General features: G+C 41.3%; 1 protein-coding gene across 1 annotated transcript; it reads right to left on the bottom strand.

Moving 5' to 3' along the window:
• Positions 1–1,712: 1,712 nt before the first annotated feature.
• Positions 1,713–21,712, bottom strand: IVNS1ABP (influenza virus NS1A binding protein). Its single transcript, XM_073356686.1, has 15 exons — positions 21,430–21,712; positions 15,099–15,347; positions 13,384–13,510; positions 12,896–13,065; positions 12,737–12,812; positions 11,815–11,988; positions 10,823–10,948; positions 9,282–9,389; positions 6,194–6,323; positions 5,412–5,636; positions 5,088–5,209; positions 4,100–4,226; positions 3,885–4,016; positions 3,532–3,705; positions 1,713–3,116 (listed from the first exon to the last, which is right to left on the bottom strand). Exons 3-15 carry the CDS (start codon positions 13,492–13,494, stop codon positions 2,863–2,865), a joined length of 1,929 nt encoding a protein of 642 aa, XP_073212787.1. The 5' UTR covers positions 13,495–13,510; positions 15,099–15,347; positions 21,430–21,712; the 3' UTR covers positions 1,713–2,862.
• Positions 21,713–27,969: the final 6,257 nt, after the last annotated feature.

Consider the following 27,969-nt stretch of genomic DNA (forward strand, 5'->3'; position numbering starts at 1 on the left):
AACACCTCCCTTCTATCACAAACAAAGCAAGAAAACGGTGTGGTGTGAAACAGAGGTTCAAGACCAAATCTACAAAAGCTATTGTGCTCAAACACCTTTAAGTACAAGCCTGAGGGAAAAATTTTTTTGGTCTGCCTAAAACATGACAGGCAAAATGGAGGAAAAAAGATTTCACCACTTTAGAAAGATAGTTCAGTGATCAACTTAGTAACACTCAGACCAGTACATACAGCAAAGGGCTGAGAATTTCCTGTCCTTAAGCAAAGAAGGTGTAGGTAAGATCTTAGTGTTTCTTATTAGGTGTACGAGTTAAACAGGTACTAACAAGTAAACTGCTTACACACACACACACCTTTTCAACCTACCTTTATCTATAAGGGAACTTTTCTACTGCTGGGCACCTTCAAATGATTTCCCTTGCTGCTGTTCAAGTTGCACACATTGCTGTTGGAATGTAATTATAACCAGACTGTTTCCTGAAACAGTTCACAGCTATTCAGTTTCTCTACAGCTAGTTACAATACTTCTGCCCTTTAACACTACCTATTTGCTTGTACAGAGACCAGAGATATCTGTAAAACTGTTTCACTGATTTTTTTAACAGCTTTATTGGAAGTATAACTCCTTAATAAATAGGGCTGTTCAAAATAGCACAATCTTCACTTTATGTAGATGCAAATGGGTCCAATCACTTATAGAAAAGAGCAGGATGAGATTTTATTTGGGTCTTGATAAAATCTGGCAAGCAAATTCTACCACCTTAGGGGGGAAAGGTTTCTTTTGTTCATATTCTTATACTATTCTATGCACTGAATTCACAAATGTCTCAGAAGCTGTTACAGTACAGGCTCTGAGTTGCAGAAAAATAATTGTTTTTAAAAATACCTTGCTGCCCTATTCTGATTGTTGTAATGTGTACCCAATATGCTTGGGGTAAAAAATTCAGGATTGTTCATGACATACTGTCAATGATGTTGTCCTCAAACACTGACCATTTCATTCTTCAAAGCAGCAGTAGTGTGTCAGGAATGCATCACAGCATGTATTTTACATATACATACTTTTTTTCCCCAGGCCTGCTAAAAGTTAGAGAGCTCTCAGTAATTTTCTGACCAGTTACTAAAACTGATTTAATATGGATGAAGGTCTGTCATTAGCCAACAATACCTAAGCAATGTTCAGTTCATGGGCATTATGACATTTGGGTCCGCCTCTCAAATATCCCACCATAGTTAGTTCTAGTGTGTGGAGTATCATTGCTGTACAGACTTGGAAAGGAGTAAGATTGACAAAAGCTGGGGGGTGCTCACTGTGGAACATTAGACCTAAGCCTAGGCTAATTTAGTTGTATGGATCAGAACTTTAACTGAAGTTTTTCTGACTACATTTTACTTAAATTTGGAAGTGCTATGCTTTAGAATAATGCTGAATGAGCCACATTAAGTTCAGTATTAACCAATTGTAGAAAACCTGGTCAGTCATTTTGCTGTGAGAAAAATATATAAATGAAACAATGAACTCACTACTGTGGCACTTCTGGGTACTGCTGACGGCTAATTTGGCTGCTGAGGCCTGAATATCACTGCTCTAGCAAATCCTAAACTTTTGCTTTTAGTGGGTAGGTTCACTTCCATTTGTGTTGCATGATGATTTATCTTTTAAATAAAGAGCTTGTTAGTGACCTGTGAACAAAGCCACAACTACAACATTGATAGTAATTCTGTGGTGCAAGGATTTCCTGAAAGGTACCTTTTAATGTGTTTCCATCAGCAGCAAGCATTAAGTGCTAAGTTTGGCACCAAGAAAGTTAGATGTGCAGCACTACACATTAGACAGACACCAAGTCATCCCAACCAACACTTTTACATATGAATAGAGAAAATGAATCAAACCATAATACTGAGTGCTTATGAAACAAATTAAGTACTATTCATATTATAGCACATTTGTCAGCTTGCACTACTAGAAAAATAAATACCATTTTAAGAAGTGTTTATCACCCACTAGTAATATTCTAAAACCATGAACACTTCAGGCTTTATAAATATTAGCTCAACCCTTGTAATAAAACTGCTGTACAGAAAGCACCTTCAACAGGTGTCAAAATATTGGGAGCTAAAATGATTTTTAAATAAAAATTCAGTTATGTTCAGAAACACCATTCAAATTTAATGATCAGTGTTGCATACTAAAGTACAATACTGTAGCAGAGGCAAAAGCTTAGATGCTCATGTACAGTGGTAAATTAAATATCCCACTCCATCTCTATGAACGCCAAGATTGTCTCTCTGCCTCAATAACTATCTGCCACTTTCACTTCAACAGGTAATATTCTGCTGAGTATATAAAAAGTTATAAAAAGACAATCATAAAAGGTTAAGTAGTGGCAGGCATGTCAACTTTAATAAAAAAAGCATTGTATATGTTAAATAAGGCTGCTTGTTACAGACTGTTCCAGTTACTGGGGTGTGGGGGAGCCTGAAAAACCAACTGTCTATAACCAAAAACCCTATTCTTCCTGCCCCAAACACACATTCTAAGGGAAAAAATGTGCAAATTGGCAAAACAAACACTGGGTGGGGGAAGCTCTTGAAATGATATGCCCAATCAGTTCTTAGTTTCTCTTGCAATATTATCAGTTTCCAAAATTTAAGTAACAAAATCCAAAAATACACAACACCCTTCATCTTTCCAAAAAAAGTATATACAGCACATTAATAGTATGCAATATGCAAAAGCTTTGTGTTGCTGTTGGCAACTTCTATACCCTCCCCTCCCCTCCCCTCCCCTACTGACATGTACCTCTACTAAAACACAATTACATCACTAAGCCTGTTAGTTTGCCAGGGGCACTTAAAGTGGTTAAAATTTGTAAGTTTTTGTATATGGGCTCCATTCATTTGACTCTGGGTTGTAGATTTCAACTGTATTCAGGAATTCATTGCCATCAAATCCTCCAACTGCATAAATGGTGTTTGCCACAGCTGCAATACCAGCATTGCTTCTTGGAGTAGTCATGTTTCCCATCATCTTCCATTCATTTTTAGCAGGGTCATACATCTCCACACAACTGACAGCACGAGAACCATCAAAGCCTCCACCAACAAAGAGTTTTCCTATTTAAAAGGGAATGATAAAAGTTTAACCTCTTATGTTCCATAAGCCTCTACTTCATGAGCCTCTACTTGTGTACATTTGTGAAAAATAAATTATTAAATTAAGTCAACATGAAGGGAGGTTGAAATCTAGGAAAAGGGGTTTTGTGTACTCCCAATACCACCAAACTACTTGTGCTCTCTTGGTTACCAACACCGGTTTTCTGTACTTATTTCAGAATTACTTCCATAACAGTTTCCCATTAGTGTTCGAATGTTGTTTATCTAGATAACGGATGCTGATGATTTCACTAGATACAACTTCCATTGTCTGAAGTCCTTTATAAAAATCAAGCCCAGGAAGCATGTGGAATGTCGTCGTGTCCCCCCCGCCCGCCAATCCTTTGCTTAACTGGCTGAAAGATTCAAAACTTACCATCATGAACAGCCACTCCAGCTCCACGCCTAGCCACATTCATAGGTGCAATCAGAGTCCAGGTGTCATTCTCTGAATTGTAACGCTCTACACTGTTCAGACAATTCCAGGACTCTGCTCCTCCAATTATATATAAATATCCATTTAGCTCACATACTGCAGACTGATGTCTACCTACAAATCAGAAGCCATCAGTTATATCCAGACCCCAAAAAACCACAAACCCATCACTCCTAAGACTTTAGCAACACAGACTTGCTAGTGCATGGCAGCTACCTTTTTTATTAGAAATAAAATATGCACATAGGCAGCAACATTAAAATTCTCCTTTAAAAATAGCGCAACAAACTTACGAATGTTAAGTGGAGCACAGCTTGTCCAAGATTTTGTTATAGGATCAAACACATCACAATTTTTCAGTCCCTTCCGCCCATAAGGATCTGAGCCACCAACAACGTACAGCTTACCATTCAAAGCACATACTCCTGTTTGTATATAAATAAAAGTGATTATCATCTAATAAATTAGTAAGGAACTAAACAGCCACAGTCAACAAAACAGCCATTACCTGCATTGCAACGACTGGTTCTCAGTTCTGGAACAGGAGTCCAGTCATCTATTTCTGGATCATACATTTCCCCACAACTCAAGTCATCAGAGTGGCCATTTGATCCCCCTACAACATACAGCTGTCCCTAATTGGAAGAAAAAACAACCACTATTTCACATGTGAATTGAAATTAATTCTGTTCCATAGCAATTAATTGGTATTAATTACAATTACTCAACTGCTAGCAACAGAAATTGCAAGGGGAAGTCCCGATGTACAAGAACAATTAAGTTATCAGTTAAATATGACGTAGTTTACCACGAACCTGTATGTTTCTTTTAAGGATTGACAAATCCAGCTTTTCAAGATACAACCCCAGAGATGTAACCAGATACCAAACAAGACTAGTGTATCAGCATTTATTACTGAAACTTAAGTTACATTTTAAGAAAAACGGTCTTTCTGCATTGTCAGGGATCTCTGCATCTGTAATTGAACAATATCTTTATCATTGCTGAACAACCTCCTCAAAGGCTGGAGCTACCAAGGAGGACACTGCAAATGAAGAAAAATGTGAATGCTTGACAGAACTATTTCCAGAAGTCTCTAGGGTCAGCTCTCCTCAGCACAGCATGTTCTAATGGACACAGTTTAAACCCCTCTATTTAATTATTAGTTAAACCGAGAAAGTGTTTTCTTCACTAATTCCCATACAAGCAAATAAAATCCCTCCTGGCCAAACCTATAGAATTGGCTGCTTTTGAATACTGAAACACTAACTGTCCCACTTGGCAGATGGGGCATGAAATCATAATATCCTCTGCATAGCTGCAATATTTCTTTTTGAAACACTATCCTAGAAATTCTGAATACCTTTGAGTGGATTTGTGGACATTTTAGATCTAAATCTGTTTATCCCATCCTTACTTTCTCTCACAAAATCCAAATAATCTACATGGGCATTTATACATCACAAGAAAATGCTTTTTTTTTAATCTGCACATACCATTAGAACTGCCATCTGGAATCGGGCTCTTGGTGTTCTCATAGGTGCGATAAAAGTCCAACGGTCCTTTCGTGGATCATAGCACTCTACCGTGCGCAGACATTCCTCTCTGTTATAACCACCTAACAGTAAGCCACAAGAAATCACATGCAAGGAGTTTATTGGGAATCAAAGTAAGTCTTAAACATTGTTTACTAGCTTCATTAAAGTTAGCATAGAATCTATGAACCTTGTTCAGATCACTGTGTTATGGAAGGTACTGTATATTAGACATGGTTCAATCCATACAAGTTTGGGCTTTAATTATTTTAATGGTATTTTTACCTGCAGCTATTAGCTTGCCATTAAGTTCCGCTGTTCCCAACCCAGATCGAGCATACTGCATTGGAGACAGGGGCTTTTCTATAAGGTCATCTGGTTGAATCTCAAAACTCATGCTCTTCAGCAGTCGTGGAGTACTAGTTGGAGAGCTCTGAGGGCTGTTACGCCCATGAAGAAAAATCACACAGAACACACCATCCAAAACAGCAAGACACAGGTAGGTATTACCTGAAAAACAATTTTTAAAAACTTTTCTATATATTTAAAATAACTAGTGGCTTCCAAATATAAGCCTATACTTAACCCTAACAAGTCTGGAGATTCTAAAATATTAATACAGTTGAGATTTACAGACTCCAAATTCACTCCAGTTATACAGACGCACTGTATCAGACAACTCAATTAAGATTCTACCTAAAAAAACCCATAAATCAATCTGAAAACATTTTAGGCGGAAGTCTCTCCCCCTCCCCCCCCCCCCCAAGCACAAAATAACTTCTGTTCATGGTTCACTCGTAAATAATGCACTTGTCCACCTTCCTCACAATTCACCAAAATGTTCCATCCTTGGCCTCAAAATATCTGGGCTTTGATCTCAGCTGTGCTACAGACCTGAGTGACTGTGGGCAATTCACTTTATCTGCTTCTCTACCTGTAAAATGGGGACAATACTTCCCTATCCCATAGGGGTATTGAAGGAAATTCATTAATGTATGGAAGGTGCTCAGATGCTATGATTATGTGCAACAGGGAAAACCCTAAACAAAAAAAATGTAGACACTTACTTGAAGTCTTTTCGGAGGCAACAATTTTCCATTCATGTTTAGGACTCTGTACAGTAGCATTTGGAGAAGAAAAGCTTCCAGAGGAACTGCTACTTATCTGCTTGTGATCGTTCTCACGTGGTTGCTTTTTCTGCAAAATCAAAAGGCAGCTACAGAACCCTAGCCAGAGACCACACCTTGATCTACCTTTACTTCTCTAAACTAATCCACACAACTGAGGAAAATGCTTGATCGTTTCCACCTCTGCAAAGCATCATTTATAGCACACCTAAATTTTAAATAGAATTGCTTACATAATTAAAACACCTAAGTTGATTTACTCCCACCTTAGTATTTATTTCATCTCATACCACTACCTGAGCCTCTATCACAGACTCAGCCTTATAAATCATATGCCTCTGAACTCCTTTTTAGAAGTCAAGCATGCACTTTCACTAGACAAAGCGTTCTCACACTTCCTGTATCTTCCAGATTAAAAAACAAAAAACCCCCAAACAAACCCACATTCTTTGCCAGGCTTAATAAAATGGAAGTATGCATTTTCAAACACTCTCAGAATTTGGGCTAAGCCTACAATGCCCATTTCTGATTGGTTTTTAATAGATTCCTATTCCTCAGATTAGAGGCCCTTTCACACAGCACAGTCAACCTGTGGAACCCATTGCCTGGGGATGTTGCGATGACCAAAACTATAATGGGGTTCAAAAAAGAATTAGATAAGATAATGGAGGACAGGTTCATCAATGGTTATTAGCCAAGATGGTCAGGGACACAGGCCTATGCTCTGGATGGCCTTAAGGCACCGGCTGCTAGATGCTGGGACTGGACGACAGGGATGGATCACTCAATAACTGGCTTGTTCTGTTCATTCCTTCTGAAGCATCTGGCATTGGCCACTGTTGGAAGACAGGATACTGGACCAGGTGGACCACTGGTCTGACCCAATATGGCTATTCTTGTGTTTTCATCTAAAATTAAGTGTTTGTGATTTGGCTTCCAGTTGTCTTTATGATCCTGTTTAGTGATTTCTCTGATCTTACTTTTCTTATGCTAATACTTTGCAAGGAAGGGTTATTTTCTTGAGTCTCATCCCGAGTATAGTTTATTCAGTATTTCACTTTATAAGCTATTTATTTTTCAGACTTAACAGATATGGAGGAAAAAAACTTATTTCAGATCACATCACTGACAATGTTTGAAGTAGAAGCCAGGTAAAGAGCAAAAGTCCAACATTTATCAATTCTATTAATTCAGTGTAACAATGTTCTAAAACCCCACAGGTGAAATTTACACCTGTGCAGACCCTTGAACTGTATGGTTTTTCATATTAAGAAAAGGTAGCCAGATTTGTAAAATACTAGCTCCCAATCTAAGATTATCCATAAGCTTTTCCACCAAGAATTTCCCATACTCTGCACTGAACCATATATATATCACATGGCAAGGCTCTGTCATCTGCCAACATTCTTTTACTTTACGTTATAACAGACCAACTACCCAACAAGTTATATGTTTCTGAGGAGACCAAACAATGTATTTGTTTTTGTATCTCAACTAAAACGGGTCTGGTCTTCTTTCCCACCTCCCCATTATGGTGAAACTATTTCAGTTTCAAGTATTAAATCCCACCAAGGCATTTTTTACAGCTTTTTGTATACATACATGGATGTCCCTTAAATTATTTGAAAAAAGGATATTTAAAGATTGAATTAAATCCTCCATGATAGTGTATCTAAAAATTATTGCTGTACACAATTTAAACATATTTGCCCTAGTTTCTGCAAATATGAAAAAAAAAAAATCAGAGTTAAGTTTACTTTGGTCCTTGGCTTCCAAGTATGAGAACTGCCAATAGATATTTGATCTACTGAGTCGGAACAAAATTAATCCAATAGAATCATTAAATACCACTGAGGTAAACGGGGTTTATTTACTCAACTCTTCTCTTTACAGATTTTCATTTTTAAAATCCATGCTCTATGCAACCATAAATGTATTTTTAAAGTTTACTAAAAAAAAACTTTACCAAAACCAGATTGCTTCTGTCTGCAATTCTCATTCCTATGACTTCAGAAATCAAAGTAAAATTGCATTTAAACTCAATATATGAGAACTAGAGGCAGTTCAAATTTGGACACAGTAACTCTTATTTGGGTCTATCAGCCCATCCATTTCTTTTTAAGTTCCTTTCTTGAACTAGTTAAAAAGTTTGGCGGGTGAGAAGATAGAAGTGGGAAGATTCATGAACTTGGCATTTATAAAATCAAGGACTAACCACAATAGCTGAAGACAAATGAACATGCTTTCCTGCGCAACTCTTCCAATATACCTCTGCTCTGGCTTTCAACCTCTCTAACTATTCCATACTTCTGCTTCTTGCTCAAACTAATAATTGTGCAAAGTTGTCTATTTTTTCAAGGATGTGAACAAATAAGAACTAAGATTAAATCACCAAATTCAATTTAACTTGTGACTTATGCCTGAATTTAAACACAGATGAAAGTTGAATAGCTATTACATCACTCTTCTGGCTCTACAATCAAAAGAATTTACTGCCTCCTTTGCAAGTCCATGCTTACACATAGTTAGATTTTGCGCAGAGAAATTTCTCTAGAATTCCTTTAATGCCTGGCTCCTCTTGCATTCAGTCTGCACCCTCTTGTTTTTATCCAATTAACTTTTTCAGTCATGGCATCCACATCTTCTAATCCATATGAACTGTGTAAATTAGACACTCCCACACCCTTCTCAAGCTATTAATATTAAATTTGATTTTTCTAATATTTCTATTATAGCATCTCTTGTACTTGCCTCCCTCTTCTGTATCTTTTCAGTTCTTTGATAATCTGGGTTTTGTTTTTAAAAACACACATTTAGCACTGAAATTAGTACGGTTAACAACAAGATGAAGCAAGTGAACCGCCAATACCAACACAGAAGCTGTTTCTGCAAAATGTTTTCCTATCTGCATTAATCATCGAGATACTGCTTCTTCCCTTTACTATAGTACACAAGATTTTAGGTGTGCTATAAATTGCTCTAACCAAATTTGTACCTGATGAAACCTCAGACCATGTGCACTTTGTACCTGCACAAACTGAATGTGGTCATCATCACTGCCATACACCTCAGCCTGTCCATCTAGTAGATTTCCATCAAGCAGCTTGTGATCAGCTGAGTAGTACAACGTTTGAACCTGCAAAACAGGAACAGAATACCCATGTGGCTGCTGTCTCCATAGCTACTTAACAACAGGCAGATTTACACAAACTCCAGAAGGTCCTCTGCAGCACAGCTTGTCATGTCGTCTCATCTTAATCTAGTAGAATGGCAAAATTAAAAGGAAGCAGACGTCATGGTGAAAGTCTTCAAATATCGGCTGAACGATCCTTGATTTATCAGCTTGAAAGAAATCTTCATTTTTCAAGGACTTCTATTATTTACCAGTACAGTAACTAATATATATCACAAGTACAATGTACATTATCTTTCAGAATAAATTATACAAATCCACAATCTCATGCAAGCACTCGTTATTCCCTGCAAACAAGTTTTCTGAATTGCAAACACAATGCTTTCTGTGGCCCCCACAAAAAAAGGGGAGGGGGAGGGGGCATGTGAAGCCAAAGATTGGATTCTAAAAAGGAAAGTAAGGAATTGGAAGAGGGGATCAAAAATGTAAGTTCTGGAGAAAATGTTGCCCATGATTTGTTACCAAATGCAATACATTAATCAAGGACACCTGAGTTGCAAATGGGAAAATCAGAGCATTTTAAAAAATAACTATTGAAAGGGGAAACATACATGTGAGAATATATTTGACAGTATAAACATGTACTTTTGCCTATACAAAAGTATTCTGATTATCTACCTTGCCTGGAATAACAAACTGGAAAGATTTTATGATGAGCAACAGGTTTTGTGAAACTTCATTTTTCCAAGCAAGTTAAAAATTTAGAATTCAAAAAATGCAGATATTAAAAAAATTGCCCACAGTGTAACTGTTCTAGCGGTATTCATGAGTAAAGCCATTAAACAACACACAAAACATTAAAAATAAGATATCCTGTAAAGGAGTAAGTAAACACCATTAAATCATCATCATCGTTCTCTGCCCACAGCGGATTTTCTTAGGAGAACTGGGGCAGGACTGCTGCTTCATTACGTGTCAATACACTTGAGGTTTCTTCTTGGTTCTTCAGCCTTGGTATCCTAGTTTTGTTAATAAACCTATGGGGAGATAAATCAATGGGGAGGAACAACCATTAGAAGCTTTTACCTACTTCTCACTAACAAGCAAAAAAACCTGTGGAAGAAAACATTTAAGAATCTACAGCAAGTTTCAGTACCACCTCCCCATTTCCAAAGCAAAGTTAAATGCACTTTGAAGTTGTTAAACAGCACACAGTGAGAAAACAAAAACAAAAAAGGAAAGCAGAAGACCAGACTGAACAGTTCATTCAGCTCACCTGGACACCCCCCCCGTTTCTCAGCTTATGGGTACCTATAGTAAAATTTAAATTCTTTAGGGTCATGGTTAAAAAAATAAAAGAAAAAAGGGATCATCTTTCATGTCACAGAAGTTTAATTTTTTTAAAACTATTTAATCCCATTTACTTAAAGACTAACCTCTTCCATTAGATCTTCCAGACTGTCTCCATTTTCCCAGATGCTGCGCTGCACCCAGTTGATTACCTTTGTGTATAATTTGCCATTGCTAGGCAAGCCAACATTGTCTTCAAGCATTACTTCAAGCTTGAGTTAAAAATAAGAATAGTTAGTGTCCATCTTACACTACTGCATACAAGTTATAAGTTTACAGCATGTCAGTATTTTACTGAAGTTAATTATTCCTAAAGAAATTAAAACACGACAGAATTTTCTAGCTCTGCATACTGAAAATGAATGCATATACTACTCTTTACCATTCCACCAATGGTCAGCCCCTGGCTGTTTTCCTACACCCTGGCAACAGAAATGATAATTTTGCATCCTTTAATTTTGACTTAATATCTAAAGTCTTCTCAGAATAGAAGACCGCATGTATCATGCACAACCAAGTGTCATGGCACCAATGAACGTAATCTAATGAAGACTTCTAACAGAAAAATGTTATATAAAATGCTAGCATACGGTGTTAAACAATTTGAAAACTACTCTGCAAACTCAGCATGTGTGAAAAGAAAAGGAGTACTTGTGGCACCTTAGAGACTAACTAATTTATTTGAGCATGAGCTTTCGTGAGCTACAGCTCACTTCATCCGATGTGTTTCACACGGCTGTTACTCTGAAGCATGTGTGAAATGTTTCCACCATTGAAAAAGGAACCAGCGATTTTTACTGTTTACCTTACTATGGCTATTAGCCAGTATGTGCAGTGGCAGTGTCCCTAGCCTGTTTCCCAGAAGTGGGAACAGTGAATGGATCACTTGATGATCACCTGTTCTGTTCATTCCATCTGGGGCATCTGGCATTGGCCACTATCAAAAGACAGGATACTGGGCTAGATGGACCTTTGGTCTGACCCAGTATGGCCGTTCTTATGTTCTATCCCTCCTACCTTAACTACCTAGGTTTATTTCGTTACAAGATTAAAGAAACAGCTTTAAATTGCTACTAACCTTTAACCGTGGAAGCTTGAGAAATTCCTCCTGTTCTGAAATCTGCAACAAATGTTCCTGAATGTAACCATCAATCTTGTTCAACAAACGTGAGTCTCCCATACAACTTGCAAAGTTCCGGTAAGAGATGCAGCTCTGAACGTCCATCTTAGAGAGCAAGTAATCACCACAAACCTTTAAAAAAAAATTGAGTAATATCCCAAATTTACTAGTAGCATATTACACTTTTATACATACATTTCTTTTTCAACATATGGCAAACACTTAATATGAAAGATACCATAGAAAGGGAGCACAGTAGAGTTATGATACAGATTTTCTGGTCAACTCTTTCAGAAAGGCAACATTTCAATCTCTAGTGGTTTTGTTAAATAAAATCTACCTGAGTACTTATGGCCTCCACATTATATTATCTAAGCACCTATCAAGGTTCATATTGTTTATTCTTAAATGAATTTGTAGCCTGTCTCCCCTATCGAATGTGTTGTTTACAAACAGACTGCCAACAACCAGGAATTTGAGAGTCAATGGGGATTATTCATATTCATATATGAGTTACAGTTTTTCAGGCCAAACTATGCCTTCTCTGCGAGCTCAGTGCCTTCAGTGGGCTTGCACGGATGTAACTGACTGGAATTAAGTCAACAGTTCTAGTGATAAAACACCAGTACAGAATCCGTTCCTGTTATCTTGGTTCGACAGCGTTAACAGGTGTGGAAGTCGTAAGCACCTTTCTGTCACTAAAAATCAGTACATATGATTTTGAGTACACAAAGAACAGACTGCCTGAGCGACAAGTAGTCATTTTAATCACTTTTCCACAGTATAATCTCACTTGAGTGTCCAGTTCACTTTAAATATAGTGTTTTCTCTGCCACTCAAAGGTTAATAATGGGACTGCTGTAGTAGCTGCAAATTATACCTGCTTGACTCTCTCCATCTTCAGCTTCTTTGCTGCAGAGTATACATCTTTTACTAGCTCTTTATCAGCTTTCAACCTATTAAAGAAATTTAGGTGTTATTCTAAAATAAATAATATTAATATTTATCTCTTATTACTTATTAGCAAAGTAATACTCACTGAGCGGTGTAGGCATAATTTAATAAGACTTCAACGGCTTGTGGATTGAGATCATCAAATTTAACATGAGAAACTCCATGAGAATCACTATCACTGTTGAAGATTTCAAACAGGTAGGGACTGCAGCAAGCTAGGACTGCTCTATGTGCCAACATCTCATGTCCACATACCTTTATTTTAAAAACATACATGAGAGGACAGTAAAAAATTAAGAATGTACATTACAAAAATGCAAAGTATTATGCAGTCTTGTTCATAACTATATATTAGAAAAATTATTTTATCAATATACTTTTTTTTCAATTTGCACCAGATGAATTAAACGGCTACATTTTCAACTATCAATATATGGTTTTTAACTATATTTCTCTGAATTTATATCCCATGGAAAATCAGATTCTAAAGTCTTAAGAGTCACAGAATCAATGTATACAGACAACAAAGAGCACTGTTTAAATGTTGCACCCAGATGACACTTTGTAACCTACCTGAAGCCGAACATCACAGAACTGACCACTTTTACGCAAGGCATTTAATTTGGCAACAGATGACTCTATGAAGTTTTCATCTTCAAACATCAAATACCCATTAGGAATCATTTTGCTGTTGATTTGGCTGTCCAAAAAAAAAAAAAAAAGTAAGCTTCTTTCAATTTGTAAAGTTTACATACACAGCACCAAAGTGTATAAATTATTTCCTTATTACCAGCTCCTTCTTTCAAAATATATAGACGCTTTGTTTGATGTCAATAAAATAAAGAGCAGTGACCCATTTAAAACTAGACTGGACAAAATGCACTGGCAGGGGGAGGATAACAGCTCTTTTCCATCTCTAATTTCTATGATTCTAAGATTCGTGCTGTATGTTCCTCTGAACTAATTTCCCCTGGTTCTCTGGACTCCATGCCATGCATGGTTCATTAGGTCTGCACAATATAACCATTTCAGAGGTCAAAGAAAGCAAATTCATAGTTGAAAAGTGCCAGGACTTCAACCTTCTGTTTAAACTACTCTTAAGGCCTACTTTATATACAGTTTTCAACTGTACAAAAAAAATCTTTAAAAAGTTTAGCTTTATGTAATAACATTAGAATGAAACATCCTGAACAATTAGCAAACATATATTTAAAGGATCACTATCAAGTTAGAAGTCTTTTCTACCTGCAGTTTTACCTATTTATAAATAATGCCTATGGTCTGATCTACATAGCACCACAGTGCAAACTAGAGGAGAGTGATTTAATTTGTAGAGCTGTCTAACTGCCCTGTGTGGACTCTTCTGATATAAATGAAAAGGCACCTAGTGCACATTAATCTAGTCAGGTAACTTTTAGTTTGAGGCAGCAGGGTCTACACAGGCAGTTAATAATGCTCTACAGTTCATACTCTTGTAGTTTGCACTGTAGCATCATGTAGCGAAACCCTAAAATTATTATAACAGGAGAAATTATTTTTTCAAAGTTTACTTTGTGCATTTGACAGCAATTTATGAGTTGTCAGTTTCCCTGGACTCAGTCAAATCAGTCACTTCTGTTTGTGTGGGTCATTCACATAGTTATATAGGTGAAACAGAAAAGTGTGATTGCAAGAATTTCAAAAAAGGACAGGGAAACTCAGAGGCAGAATAGTACTTGAAGTGACAACTTATTTGATGAGTTTGACTAGACTTCAGATTTAAAGAAGCCTGTAGGATTGACAAGGAAAATGAGGATGTAACTTCAGAAGTGCCTAATGAAGATGTTAGACATGCGTTTGAAAATCCCATACTATAAAGTTAGCCAAACAACTTTTCAGAAAAGAACATGAAGTATGCTATTTCTAATTTATTATTACAGAACAATTTGCATTTTTAGTTTGCAATTAAAGGCATGTAATTAGCATAAGATTTAATTTTTTTAAATATTTTAAGGTCAGACTGGAAACTAGAGTAAAGATTAGTACTAAGGAAGATAAACCTTATTAAAAAAAACTCTGTAAATCACAGATGTAAATCCAATTACTTCAGTCGTTTACTAGAGTAAATTACCACAAATAAACATACTAATGATAAGTTTCACTTAATTACAAGCTTCTTCCTTTGCATGCACTTTCATTTATAGTCAAATACTATGTTATGTCTGCCTATTACAGTAACAGAACAAAAATTTGCTAACTACAAATATATGTTTTATCTTATACACATTTAATTAACAGCATTAACTCACCTGCTAAATATAATGCTGTAAATTTATAACTGGGAAACCTTAAATAATCCAATAGTAATGGCGTGTTAAATCAGAGCACGTCACTTTAATATCTTCTTATATGAAGACAATTTGCTGAAGTGCAGGCAGACGGGTTGTGTCCTGTGAGCTGCAATGACTATTCCAAAACTAGCAGGCTTGCAAATGATGTAATCAAGTCCTTAAGAGCTATAGACATGAATTTCTTCTGTGATAATCATGCATCATAATCTGCAACAACCAAACAAAAGTTAATAATTAAATATAAAACAAAATAATTTCAGTATTTTATGTTTCAGATTAAGCAATTAATATCCCTTTCAAATCCAGGGCTAGAATGTTTAACTGTACAGTTAACTTCTCTCTATATAATCTATCCTCACAAATTTTGTTCCAAGTACTCTCTCACATTTTTTAATGGCGAACTCAATACATTCTCAGCTGGCAAAAAGTAATGGTCATAAAGTTTAAGGTCAAAAGGGACCACTAGAGCATTTCGTCTGACCTCCTGGCCACCACACGGAGCACCCACACACTAATTCCAACAACCAAAATTAGACCACAGCATTACAGCCCACAGGAGAGTAACAATTATGTGCCACAAGATGAATGAGGTAATATCTTCTATTGGACCAACTTCTGTTGGAGAGATACATGTTTCGAGCTTCGTGTCTCTAATATCCTGGGACTGACACAGCTACAACTACACTGCATACAATTATGTGCCACAGGAAGAGAACAGGATGGACCCAGGTTCACCAACGTCCAAAGTGCCCACAATGGAAGGGAAATGATTAAGTGAGATATACCCACAAGATAATGCTGGCAAGTGACCATACACACATGCTGCAGAGGAAGAAACACCCCCAATTCCCCACCCCCAAGGTCACTGTTTTCTGATCTGGGGGAAAATTCCCTCCCTACACCATGATAGCGATCAGTGACCCTTTGATCATGCAAGAAAACCAGTCAGCCAAGCATCAGAGGAGGAATGCTTGGTGCTAACTCAGAGCCCTGGCCCTCCCTATCTAATGTCCCATCTTCAGCTGTGGCCATCCCCAATGCTTCAGAGGAAGATTTAAAAACAACAACTCCTCCTCCTCCACTTGGGGAAGGGGAAATACCTTCCTGACCCCTGCAGGCAGCTAGCTAAACCTTGAAGCATGAGCTTTTAGAAACATAAAATGTAAACCTGAAGTGAGCCCCAGCTGTTGAGCCCTAGCCGTTACCATCACAAGCAACCCCATCATACAATTACACTCAAATTTGTCCAGCTCTCTCTCAAAACTAATTCAGTTGTTTGCGCCAAGATTCCTATTAGAAGACTGTTCCAGAACTTCATTCCACTTTCTGACAGTGACAGAAATGCTGAATAATCAACTACAAAATGTCCCTTTAAGCTATATAGTTAAATAAAAAAAACTCAACTCTTTATTTAGAATCCTTTAACAATGAAACTGAAATTTAAATACAAATACAAGAGTAAATGTCTAAATTTGCAAGTCAACATTTCTCATATACATTGTATCATTTAGAAGGATAGACTTTTGAATTTCCACAACCAAAATGTTCATTTTAATTTAATATTTAAAATCAGACTTAAAGAAACACTCGACTGCTTTAAAAATATTATACTGAAATTATTTTGATACTGTTCTTAAAACAGTTTAAATAATTATATTTGTTGGGCATAGAAAGGAATTTGGAGAACTAGATGTCTTAATAGATTCATAGATATTAAGGTCAGAAGGGACCATTATGATCATCTAGTCTGACCTCCTGCACAAGGCAGGCCACAGAATCTCACCCCCCCCCACTCCTGCGAGATAGATAAGTAATCTTCAGTAATAAAATATAGTGTTATGCTTCTAGGTCTGTGGTTCAAATCTTGCCAAATTCTATAGTAACTAGTGACTTATGTGAAACAAATTTGAGTCTTAATGCAGTTTCTACTGAAAAGGAGTTCACTGCATATAAACCACCATCATAAATGACATTAGTTGTAGAGGTGCCATAGACTGAATGGGTGAAGAGACATTACTTATTTTGTCCTGTAGAAAAGTAATGAGATACACCAACACGGTAATATGAATAAACCTGGACTGCATTTGCCTGTTGGGTTTTTTTTAATTTTATTTTATTTCTGGAATAAACTCTTCCAATCTTCACTGCTGTCAATCAGCTCTTTCCCTGAACACTACATTCCCTTAATATTGTGGGGAAAGCAAAAGAACATTGTTTTTTTGTGCCAGGCCCACATACTTGTGTTTGTAGGATTAAGACTCTAAATTTTAAAATTTGATAAAATCCTGTAGCAAAAATTTGATTTTATGATCAAATAAAAAGGAACTTAATTAACCCAATAAACCTTTTTAGTTGCAGCAGGCTTTCTTGCTTTTCATGTTCTATTTTGCAAGATATTTAGGTCACACTTATGTCTACTTGTAGTCCATTCATTATTTAGAAACCAGAATATAAAACCCGAAGTCTTCATGAATAGGTTTCCTTCCTGAGTTATCCTGAACTCTCTCACATTTTTTTATAATGATCAATAAATGCCACCTTTGTATGTCTGGATTTGTATTTGAGGTAAAGATAGTTTAAAAAAGGGACTAAATGTATTTAAGATATATCAACACACTCTAGACCAGAGAGTATAGTCCTATGTATGCAGCGCAACTTACTAAAGAGAGAGATCTTGGAATGGTCATTAAGGACTACAATGTCTTCAACAAAATGTAACAAGGTGGTGACATAACCACATAATCTTTAGTTGTAGTACCAAATGAAAAATGGGTCAGTGAATTTACTATAACATATTTGTTAGCTGAAAATATATCTCAAATTTCTATTTAATATGTTTTAAATTTTGTGTCACCTTTTCTTTCCTGAAAGTTTTAATTCTTTCCCAGATTAGGTCATTATGTCCGCCTTCTTGATGCACTTGCTTTCAGCATGCTTCTTTTTTCCTCTTTCCACCCTCCACATTTACTCCTGGGGGAATTTTGCGCCACTACACATGTGCAGAACTTATGTCCCGCACCGATTTCTTTACTTCCCCACAGAAAAATGACTTTCTAAAGGAGAGGCAAAGGAAAGTTACAAGAGTGGTCATACGACCCTCCCCAGCAGTATGTTTTGGGAGCCCAGGGCAGCCTGCAGAAAGGTAAATCACTGTGCGGAAGGTGTGGGACTGGGGAAGACCTGGATGGTGGCTCCTACCCTGCGCCAGGCTCAGCTGCTAGTCCCGGCTGAGCTGGGGAGGACAGGATTTTCTCTTCCCATGCACACACCCAGACCCCTTCATACCCAGAGCCTCCCGCCAAGCCTCACCCCCGCACACCCAGAACCCCCCCAACGAGCCCCACTCCCCCTGCACCTGAAGCACCCCAACAAGCTACCTACCGTATCCCCATCCTACCAAGATCCCACCAGCTGCACCTGGATCCCCACTCCACTGAGCCCCACTCCCCCAGCATCTGGACCCCCCCGCCAAGCTCTATCCTCCCCACCCCACCCCCTGCTGAGCCCCAACTACCTTCACCTGGACCCCCCTGCAGAGTCCCATTACCTTTACACCCAGAATCCCTCAACAAGCTCCTATGCATCCAGATCCTCCCCACAGCTGAATCCCCCACCGACCCGCCCACACCCAGATTGCCCCACACAGAACTCTTTCAACTCACTCCAGGATCTCCCCACACTAAGCCCCTCCACACTTGGATCCTGCCTTGCTGAGCCTGCCTACCAATACCCAGTGCACCTAGCAAGAAGAGGCAGGGTCCTGGAGTGTTTCTGGGGCAGGCCTGGTCCTTGCACTGTGTCAGGGTTGGGTGCAGCCTCACCACGGGTCTGTGTCCCCCGGGGTTGGGTTGGGAGGGAGAAGAGATGGAGCTGCACAGTGATCTCCCACCTCTGTGCAGCCAGTGGCCTGTGCTCTCCAATGCCAGGCTGGAGCCTCCACATTTATTTGACAAATAAAATTTGCAGAATTTTAAAATACTCTGTGCAGAATTTTTAGTTTTTGGCACAGAATGCCCTCAGGAGTACACATTAGATACCATGTCCTCTAAACCTCTTCTGTATTTTCTGCCTCTCCTACTTCTCTCACACTTCTCTCTCTCTATTCCAATAATCACTCTCCCTTGACTTACCATACACCTACTCCCTCATTCATACTCACTCCCTTTTTTCACATGTAAAATTTCCCAGAACACTAAGAAGCTGAACACTGGCCAGATAAAAAGCCAAGTCACACACCCCCCTCAAGCTATTGGGAAAAGAAGCAGTCAAATTTGTCTTGCTTGCAGCAGCTCACCAATGCCATAATTTTCCATCGAGGATGCATATTGTGCTTCAAAATGTAAACTTATGACAGCTAATATAATCAACACAGTACTGTGTGTCTGGTGGCTTCATCTTTTGTAGCTCCCAGCTAGCAGGTGTCTGACATCTGAAGCCCACCCCCACTAGTAGCTGCTGGAAAGAACAGTTTTCTCACACCACACTATCTCCCCCATCCACAAGCCCCCTGGCTACTGCAATTATTGAGGTGATGGTGTGTTTCCATATATCTACCATTCCACAGCCTATATTCAGGGTCTTCCATCCGAGTGAATAACTCCAGTGTTTGCCTCTGCTACCACTCAGCTTTTCCACACAGCATCAAGTTACAATTGCCCTGTTTCTTTTAAGTTTGTATTGCTGCTAAGTGAAACTGACAAAACTGGTCAGTTTTCACTTTACTGCACTTTGGGAAAATTATGAGAGGCAATTGAGACACTGGAACTTTGCAGACAATAGGTGAATATGCTTGTCTTTTCTCTAAAATTTCATTCTATTCCTACTAATGAGGCAACTCTGCTGATGGTAGCAACTGCAGAAAGCAGGAATGCAGACTAGCCACTGTTGTTTTATCTGCATCATCTACCACTTCTCAGAGCACCTACGGAGGACATGGAGATTAAGATACAGCAATGCATCCTCTCCACCAGCTTGGCAACCCCTTATAGGAAGTCAAAAAATATTTAAACACCTCCCTCATTTTTACATCAAACAAGTCAAAGTATCAAGCCTATATAATAAATTTGGGTATGTGTGTTTGCAGAGGTTGACAAACTACTTTACCGTGAAGGGAAAGTATGTGCAGGGAGTAGGGGAGCAAGCTTTCCTTTGCTTTACATTGTAATAAGATCTTCAATGTCTTATGAGCCTCTCTGGCCATGCCACCCTCCAGTAAGTCACTACCCACCAGCTGACACACTGGTTCACATTAGCCCTCTAGCCATGCTACCACCAGTAGAACTGAACTCTGGGAAATTTCAGACACAAGCCTAGTTTAGACAAGATTTCATGAAGACAGCACTGTTCATATTTTTAATATCATTGCAACCTTAAGTTGTTTTTTCAAATGCAAAACCTAAGATTCTAGAGAACTAATGGTACTCAGCTTCTACTTCTTCCAGCAAGCCCTTCAGAAATGGGACACAGGGATGAAAGAGTTGCAACAAGGCATCACATTTTAAACGGCTGAATTTTAGGTGTGTGAATCTTTTTATCCGAAACCAGAAGACAGCCCACGGCACCTAAATCACTAGCCCCCACCTCCACCCGACAAAAGAACTGCAGCCGTCTCCTTGTTCAACATGCATTATGCATCCAGCTCTGGATTGGCTAAAACGTCCACTCCCTTCGGAACAGCCGCCGTTCAATCCCTTGGGCTTGGCAACAGGAGCCCGCAACGTGGAGACAGGAACAAAAGAAACATCGGGGAGGGAGACTATCCACGTCCCTCTGCCACACTGCAGAGAGGGAGCGACACGACGTTCCCTGCAACCCCCACAGCTAGTGTGGCTTTAGCCGCATTGTTTCCTTTGTCAAGGAGAACTGGGGGAATGGGTCTGAGGATGGTGAGGAAGGCATCGCCCAGCCTCACAGTCACTATCCTTCTTTCCTCCCCCAGAAACTGACCCCCTAGCACGCGAAAACCATGTGCCCGTCTCCCCGAGAGCGGCAGTGACCCGGGACTCCCCCAGGCGGGAGGACGGCGGACGAGGCTCGCGCGCCAGGCCCCTGCTCCAGGCGGCGGGATCCGCCATTCGCGCGCGCGCGCCACGCTACAGGTGAAGAAGGGCGCCAGCCTGGGCGAAGCTGGGCAGCCCGCGCTACGACACGCGGTGCTCCAACATGGCGCCGCGCGCGGCCCGGCCATCAGACTCACACAGCCTTACGCGGCCCGAGAGGAAGAATCCGCCAGCCCAGCCTCATTGCCCCCCGGGCCTCCTCCCTCGCCCCCAGCCCTGGAGCCAGGTACCTGGTGTCTTTCAGCGCAGACGACACCGTTCATATTGAGAGCTTCCAGGCTGTGGACGAAGTCGGTTCGGAGACGCAGACCCAGCCCAGTACGGAGGCGGCGGCGGGGGTGTCCGCGGCGGCGAGAGGGATCGGGACGGGAGGCGACTCAGACCGGAGTGAGCGCGCGCACAGGCGGGGAAGGCGCCAAACTGCCGCCACCAGCCAGCTCCAGAGCCTGCGACTGCCCCCGTCCGCGCGCGGCGCCGCCGATGTTCACAGAGACACTCCGCCCCCGGAAGCCGAGTAGGGTTTGGAATCATTCCGCCGAGAAACGAGTCCCGTCTGACAGCTCAGCGTTAAGATCTCCCCCTCCCTCGTGTTGCAAAGTAGGGCAGCGGAAGGTGATTGAGCTGAGGGGAAGGGAAGCTACCGCGCGCTGCTACTGTCGCCGCCCAGAACTGGTTTCCTCCTGCTGCGGGCGGCTGGGCTGCATTTGCTGCCCATACTTGTTGCGCCGCCGCCGTTGTGCTGCAACGGGACACCGTGCTTTAGAACTACAGAGCCAAGTATAAGCGTTCGCAAACGTCCCAAAGGTAATGGCAATAACCTTCCTGCTGCATTGCAGAAAGAAGCCCACTGGGCCTAGAGCCACCACGACTATGCCCCATTGTGTAGCGTGCATAGGTGCTGGAACCGATGCTAAAGTGGTTTCCATCATATACAGGTTTTACAGTTTGGTTCAAAGACTCTGAGCACCCCCACTGTAAAAATTATTCCAGCAGCACCCCTGGTTGATTGCTAGCTAAACGTTGAGGATTATTAGTAGGGAGACGTTGTGATTTAGCCCCTCTTCCTCCCCTCTCGCATCTTAGCTTCTCCTGTTGATACACCAGTAAAGTGTACACTGTATGTCACCTCTCTGCTGTATACGAGGCCTTTCTTATTGGAGTTCAATCCTTATGTCCTGGAAAGCAAACCAGAAAGTCAGTACTAGGGCTAGGATTAGGAAAATCTCACATCTATGAGCTTGAGGGTTATCAGAGCGATTCACCAACTAAATACCTGCTTACTGATCCTCTGAGGTGGAGGATGGTAGCCAGGTGGACAACTGGCACTTACAACAATAGTGTGTTGAAGGGAAAAGAGGTATCTAGAGTGAAAAATAATAATAATTATACTAAAACATTAAGTTTTTCTCTATATTACTATAAAAGTGTATGGCAGTTTATTCCCAAATAAAAAAATAAAGCATTGTCCGAATTCTGAAGAGTTTACTGTCCAAGGCCTGGATCCTGCAATCGGTTCTATCCAGATGGATGTAAACACAGCCCTATTAGCTTCAGTGGGGTTCTGTGGACAGAGACACAAGGGGTTTATCTGCACAGATCTGATTGTAGTATCAGGGCAGATTTTAATAACCTGTATTTACACACACCTCAACTGCTAGAAGAAGGCTTCATCCTCGCTGATTGAACTAACCTCATTATCTCTAGCTCTGATTCTTGCTTGCATATTTATACCTGCCTCTGAAAATTTCCGCTACATGCATCCGACGAAGTGGGTATTCACCCACGAAAGCTCATGCTCCAATACGTCTGTTAGTCTATAAGGTGTCCCAGGACTCTTTGCTGTATTTACACAGTAGTGTCTATCATAAAACCCTACAATGCTCTGCAGTCTGTACAATTGGCTCCCTAATTCTCCAACCTATGCTTAAAGATTGGCCAGGAAAAGGAAAAAAATGTATGTATATCAGTAGAATTTCTGAGAATTGGTCTTTAGCTATGTATAAAAATATAATGACAAACGTATTTTATGTCATCTTTTTAGATTCCTCATAAATTATAAGCCAGGCTGTCCGCTTAATGATGCATGACACAGTTATGCTTCTGACACAAAGTGTTCGGGAAGCCGTGCATTATTAGATACTGTTTCACAATCTGAATATTTAAATTCAGTGGGGCTTCATGTGGGAGCAAGGGTCACCCTACATGGGTCAGTTTTCAGAATCAGGACATAAAGTTTGGTATTTGAACTTAAAGACGTTGTCAAACATGTAAACTCTAAAAATTAGCTCCCCTTGTTAGTGGTCCCATCTGTTATTTTATTTTGATTGCAGCAGTGCTCAAAATATGTTAGGAACTATTCAAACACAGAGGAAGACAATCCCATCCTGGAACATCCATCTAAAAAGAATGAAGAGAGGGATAAAGAGATACAACATAAAGCAAAGATGTCAGGATGATGATAAGTACATGTCTTGTTAGGCCCTTAGGATATTTTTTGTTTTGTTCTTATCTGTTTAAAATAAAGAACTGCCCCATAACTTTGCTATTATTTGTTCTTGACCAGTCCCTGAACCACAAACACAAATTACTTTAGTTTATTATTATTATTATTATTTTCAAAACCAGTAAAACACTAGCTAAATTTTTCCCTAAATGTTGGTTCCCATGCGTCACTCAAGTCTTTAAATCAAGATTGGACGTCTTTCTAAAAGATATGCTTCGGTTCAGCCAAAAATTATTGGGCTTGATGCAGGACTTACTGGCACAAATGTATGGCCTGCATTGTGCAGGAGGTCAGACTATGGTCATGATGGTCCCGTCTTTGACCTTAAAATCTGTGAACTGATCTAGTAAAGTCAGCTTATCACGCTGAATAAGAAACTTCCCCATCCTTCTGCATAAATCCCAATTCTGAGTAGAAATAAGATATTTGTAAAATGCCACTGCTGATTCTGAGGGACTCCTGAGCAGCAGAAGGTCCCTAAAAGTGTGAGGGGGGCCCTCCTCCCCCATCAGTGCCCGAACCGTGGTCCCTTTCCTCCGTCCCTTCCCCTGAGGGCTGGCCCTCACGCCACTTCTTTCTCTGAGGCCCCGCCCCCACACCATCCCTTCTCACCAAGCCCTCACACTACTGCTTCCCCCAAGGCCTCACTCCTGTGCCACCTCTTCCCCCCAAAGATCCTGGCCCCTGCTTGCTCCTCTCCATTCCCTACCCACCTGTCACTCGCCTATGGCTGGTGCGGGGGAGCCATGGCCCCTTGGCTCTCACTGTTCTGACACCCCTGCTCCTGACATTCCATCTTTTTGTTCCTTGTTTGTACAGTGTGTTCCTCATCCAGGACTGGGGCTCCTAGGTGCCACCACTACTCAAAAAAGAAATAAAAAAAAATAATATTAGGAGACAGAATCAAGACTCCTTGTTTCTTTTCCTGAATTTTGCCAGTAACTCACTGAATGCATCCTACCATTGTCTACGCTATATGTTTCCCTATGCTTTTCACTTTTGCTATAACTGGTACAATTCCACTGGTGATAGCAATTGTGGGAAATTTTAGGGACAAAAGACTAGGGTAGACTCAGGTGCATGCTTCAATTGTTCAGTCTGTACAATGGGGTTAATAAATACCTATCTGTCTAAAATGCTTTGAGATTTCCGGAAGAAAAGCATCATGTGGTTCTATACTGCAAAGTAACCAGCAACACATGATCAGGCCACACAAGAACAATGTTTTATTAAATTGGTGATTTATTATACTGAAAAAATTGTCTTGGTTAATCGGAGTGCAGTAGAGTTACTAACCCATAGTTATATGCTTATTTCTCAGTGTCCAGCCTGTACTCTTCTTCTGTTTCTCCATAATTGTACAGCAACCAAACCCCTGCTCTGTGATTGCTCCCTTCTTCAGAACATTGCATCATTATGCCTACAGCAAACATGGGTGCCTCAACTCCACGCCTTGCTCTTCTTAGCTTTTAAATTGCTAGCTTCCTTGATCCCTCTATTTCACTTCCCTTTCCTCTGTCAGCCACCTACTCTTTGCTTTCCTTTTGACTGAAGACTCTCATTGAGCATATTAATCAAATGTCTCCAGGGCAAACAAAAGAATAGGTAAGTGTGACAGGTTCGATCACAGAGACCCCCTTGAGGATGTCACCTGATGTGCTGGAATTACCTCTGAGCCCGTTTTCCATTGCCAGCTTGGGACTCCAAAACTCTGCCTCGCTGAGCCAGATATGCTAGTCTTCTGCAACACAGACTCGGGTCTGGTCAATGCCCCCAAAGTTGTAGACTTTAACCAATAACTGTTCAGCAAGTCACTTATCTCCAGCACCCAGACACCCTGCTCCCAATGGGATCCAAACCTCAAATAAATCCGTTTTACTCTGTATAAAGCTTATACAGAGTAAACTCATAAATTGTCTGCCCTCTATAACACTGATAGAGAGATGTGCACAGCTGTTTGCTCCCCCAGGTATTAATTACTTACTTTGGGTTAATTAATAAACAAAAGTGATTTTATTAAGTATAAAAAGTAAGACTTAAGTGGTTCCAAGTAATAACAGACAGAACAAAGTAAGGTACCATGCAAAATAAAATAAAACATGCAAGTCTAAGCCTAATACATTAAGAAACTGAATACAGGTAAATCTCACCCTCAGAGATGTTTCAGTAAGCTTCTTTCACAGACTAGACTCCTTTCTAGTCTCGGCACAATCCTTTCCCCTGGTACAGTTCTTGTTAGTTCCAGCTCAGGTGGTAACTAGGTGATTTCTGATGACTGGCAGCCATCTTTGTTCTGTTCCACCCCCTCTTATATCTTTGGCACAAGGTGGGAATCCTTTGTCTCTCTCTGAGTTCCCACCCTTCCTTCTAAATGGAAAAGCACCAGGTTTAAGATGGATTCCAGTATCATGTGACATGTAAAATGTAATAAGAAAAGCCAAAAAGGAGTTTGAAGAACAGCTAGCCAAAAACTCAAAAGATAATAACAAAATGTTTTTTAAGTACATCAGAAGCAGGAAGCCTGCTAAACAACCAGTGGGGCCCCTAGACGATCGAGATACAAAAAGGAGCACTGTGACAGGGTTAGGCCAGATGGCTATAGGAGAGTAATAGAAGGCTATAGGAGAGTAATAGCCCCAGGCTAAGTAGGTCCCTTTTCCCTGGGTAAGGTAACAGGGAAGGTTTTTTGTTTTTGAAACAGAAAAGAATATTATGTAACACTTGCAAAGAGTTACCAAACAAACAAAACAATGCAAACAGAAGGTGTAACACAGCAGCTTTCAGGAGGGAGAAGTGTTCAGGCTAGCCTGGGCCCAGAGCAGGGGGGCTTCCTCGACACTTGTGGTCTTCCACCCTCCTGAGTTACCTGGTGGCCTAGAGCGGGGGGGCTTCCTCGACACTCGTGGTCTTCCACCCCCTCGAGTTACCTAGTGCCGCGCCCAGTGTCACCGATTATCCCTCTCCTGAGAGTGCCCAGCAAGATGGGTTGGTTTCAGGTGCCGGGCAGCCAGGGGCGTTGGCAGCGGTGGGGCCGATGGCCTGCCGGGTCTCGGGGGTTTCGGGTGCCCCTCCCCCCCGGGCCAAAGGGCAGTCTCTGCGGACATGCCCCGCTGAGTGGCAGAGGTAGCACCAGGCCTCTCCGGTGGAGTAAAAGACCCGATAGCGGGCTCCCTGGTAGGGGACTAGGAAAGACCCCTCGAGCACCTCTCCATCACGCGCCCCTGCCAGCGGTAGAAGCTGCACTTGCCGGCGGAACGAAAGGACGTGACGGAGGGTGGGGTCCTTGCAGCCCAACGGGAGAGGGCTGATGACAGAGACAAGTTTCCCCAGGGTGGAAAGAGCGGGTAACAGGGCAGCATTGGGTAAGAAGGGAGGAATGGAGGTGAGGACGAGGCGAACACCCAGGTCTTCTAGCGGCTGCAGGGGGACAAACACCCCCCCCCACCGCCAGGCCCCTCTCCACCGCCTCCTGGGCGGCAGCCTCCGAAGCTAAGAAAAAAAACAACCTTCCCATACATCTTGGAGGCCGCCACAATAGCCGTGGGTCCTACCACCTTCTCCAACGCCTGCACGTATGTCTCCACGTGGGGCGAGGCGGGAACCAGGAGGTAACGGACACCATGCCTCCTGGTCAAGGCGGGGAAAGGGCCCCGATCGCTGGTGATGGTGGCGGAGGCGGGGGGAGGGCGAGATGACGAGGCGGCAGGCAGGGGGGAGCCCGTCACCACCCGGGCATACGTCCTGGGGGCCGGGGGAGGGACAATCGCAGAGCTGGTGGAGGGAAATGCAGGGAGGGGCGCCATAGCTGATGACAAGGTCACAGCGGTGGGGGCAGCCCCTGCCATGGAGGGCTTAGTGGTTTTAGCAGGGCCCTTTCCTTTCATCCCGCCCTGGCCCTTCCGGCCAGCTGGGGGGGGGGTTCCTAGAATCTGGGGGGGCGGTGGGCGCAGCAGCAGCAGTGATCACCCCGGTGCCTCCTGCTGCCGGTGCCCCAGCGGGGGGGGGGTGGCAAGTATCTTAACAATAGTGGTGGGGGGGGACCTTGGGGGTCAAGCAGGGGTGGTGGTGGGGGAGGGACAACTGATTTTGTTGAAGGGGCCTCGCCCCTCTCATTCCCCGCCATTGTGAGCAGGGAGAGACGGGGAGACACCGGAAGGAGTAGGAGAGGAGGGGGAAGCAAAGTAACCACTCCTCCCCGCTGGGCTGCAGGCGGGGGGGGGGGGGGGAAATGCCAAGGGGGTTGGACTGGGGGGGGGAAAACAAAATC

This window comes from Lepidochelys kempii, chromosome 8 (genome assembly GCF_965140265.1).
Source record: "Lepidochelys kempii isolate rLepKem1 chromosome 8, rLepKem1.hap2, whole genome shotgun sequence".
Classification (NCBI taxonomy): Eukaryota; Metazoa; Chordata; order Testudines; family Cheloniidae; genus Lepidochelys; species Lepidochelys kempii.